Below are 2,384 nucleotides of genomic sequence, written 5' to 3' on the forward strand. Positions count from 1 at the left end.
GGAGGCGCTGACCCGCGAGCTGGAGCGGGCGCTGGAGGCGCGCACGGCGCGGGACTACTTCGGTGAGCGAGCTCGGCCGCGCCGCGGCCCGGCCCGGGGAAGGAGAGCTGCGGGTGGGCCGGGCGCTCGGCGTCGGCGAGGGGCAGGGGTGAGAAAAGCGAGTCTCCCGTGGGGCTGGGCAGAGGGTGTGTGGGTGCGAATCGCAGGGTCCGAGGTTCATTTAGAGCAGCGACTTCGACTCTAGGTCTCTGGCCTAAGAAGGGGTTCTGGCAAAAGCGTCTTACCTTTAAGGAAAAGTCACGTCAGTAGGCACAGTAAGCCGTTTTCGGATCATTTTTTTTTCTTTTTAATGTTTTATTTATTTTTTAGAGAGAAAGAGAGACAGCACGAGCAGGGGAGGGTCAGACAGAGAGACACACAGAGAATCCAAAGCAGGCTTCGGGCTCTGAGCTGTCAGCACAGAGCCCGATGCGGGGCTCGAACTCATGAACCGTGAGATTATGACCTGAGTCGAAGCCCGACACTTAACCGACTGAGCCACCCAGGCACTCCTCGAATCATTTCTTTTTAACCCTTGGCACTTGTCTCTGCTCATCCTGCAGGGTGCTTCGTGATCAGCGGGGCAGCCCCAGCAGTGTAGGGACTGGTGCCCCTGGCCCTCCTCCTCCCTCCTCCTCCCTCCTCCCCCTCCCCAAGCAGTGTGGGGAGTGGACGGGGACAGAGAGGTGGAGTGGGCCGGGTACCTCCGGACCTGCCTGACCTGAAGCTTTGGGAATGGTAGTGGCAGGGGGGCAGAGTGTGTGAGGGAGGGGAGGCCCACCCCGAGGCCCACCCCGAGGCCCAGCATACACACTCTGTGGTGTATACAGGTTGTTTCCAAAGAGAATCCTGTTTCACAGCGTTTGCAAAGCCCACCAGCTTCTGACAGCCGCCATTTCCCGGTTTGCCCCTGGCCTCCTGATCCCTAGTCCTTTGGGTAATTCCCAGGACTCTTAGTTGGGCCGGAGGTTCTGAGAGGAGGCCTGGGGAGGGGGCTTCCCTCCCTCCCTTACTGATATGCAGGGAGGCAGAAGCACCTGGCTTTGAGGGTATGAGGATGGGGGTGGGTATCTTGTCCAGCAGGACTGGGCCGTCCTGGGGTTTGTATCTTTTCATGCATTGGTGCCAGCTAGCTGCTCAGGACCGCCCTGAACTGGATCTTGAGCAAGGAGGAGGGTCTATGTGACAGGCTGGATGGGAGCATTCCAGGCAGAAGGAAGAATGTGGGCCAAAGGAGGCATGTGAGGATGTGGACTGTTCCGCTCTGCGCCCAGGGGTTGTGTGGGCCACAGGGTAGGTCTGCATTTAGGAGGGACACACAGAAGGGGTTCGAGGTCATCTGGGAGCACTGGGGTGAGACTCTGTGGTTTGGCAGGTGTTGTGCTGCTGTCAGATGGCCCGGGAGCATGGTGGTGAGTTAGGAAGCTGTTGGCCTCTCATGCCTGCCAGGTGCTGGGAGCAGAAGCTGGGGTGGGCTTCTGAAGAGTTCACCTCCGGTGCTGTCGCTGGGGGAGACTGCTTGGCACCTGGCCCGGGGTACTGCAGGGCCCACGTCAGGGTGGGTCCTGTGAGCCTCTGCGGTTACTCATGAATCCGTGTGTGAAGCTGAGGTGGCCAGACCCAAGCAGGTAGTGCTAGACTGAAGGGCTGACTGCACAAGACCGCACAAGCTGGTGGGCCATCTTTTCGAAAAGGCCATTCATTGAATCCACCCAGGAGTTGGAGGTGAGCCATAGTAGACCCTCCAGTAGGTCTGGGTCTAGTAGCCAGATCTGGGATACCTTTTCCTAATTTTTAAAAATATGGGCAACTATTTGCTTGAACTGCTGATAACTTAGTGCTGATATTTGACCTTTTGGAGCTACAGAAGTGGTGATTTCACACAATTCAACTTGAGTAGTATACAGTTTTGCAAAAGGAGGTCCGCAGGTAGCACGAGCTCCAGTGATGTCTGATACATCACATCCTCAGGGTGTGTCTGCCTCTCTGGGCCACTCCTTCCTCTCCGGGGACCCAGCACTTGCTGACCTCCTGGTCCCTCTCTCCATTCATTGATGGCTTTAGAACTTTCCCATCTCTCCTCACCAAGTTCTGCTGCCAGGGGCCAGCCAACAGCCTCAGACTTCCAGAACCTCTTGAACTTGGGTGACCTCCCTGCCCTCTCTGGAGCCATCTCCTCCCAGGGCCACACCCCGTTTTTGCTTTGCTTCGGGTCTGACTGCCTCTTGGTCTCCTTATTACCTCCGATTCCTTGAATTGCCTCTGCCCTGCAGAACCCTTGACTCTGTGGCAGGACTGCTGCACCCCCCCTTTTTTTTTTTTTTTTTTTTTTTTTTTTTTTTTTT

At 56.7% G+C, this 2,384-nt stretch overlaps 1 protein-coding gene across 1 annotated transcript in view; it reads left to right on the top strand.

The window, feature by feature from the left end:
* The window catches only part of WTIP (WT1 interacting protein), a 21,266-nt gene that overhangs the window by 1,197 nt on the left and 17,685 nt on the right, over positions 1-2,384 (top strand). Inside the window, exon 2 of the mRNA XM_029924264.1 lies at positions 5-62. Within this exon, the coding sequence (XP_029780124.1) occupies positions 5-62 (58 nt within the window). The remainder of the gene's footprint in view (positions 1-4; positions 63-2,384) is intronic.

Source organism: Suricata suricatta, chromosome 16 (assembly GCF_006229205.1).
Source record: "Suricata suricatta isolate VVHF042 chromosome 16, meerkat_22Aug2017_6uvM2_HiC, whole genome shotgun sequence".
Lineage (NCBI taxonomy): Eukaryota > Metazoa > Chordata > Mammalia > Carnivora > Herpestidae > Suricata > Suricata suricatta.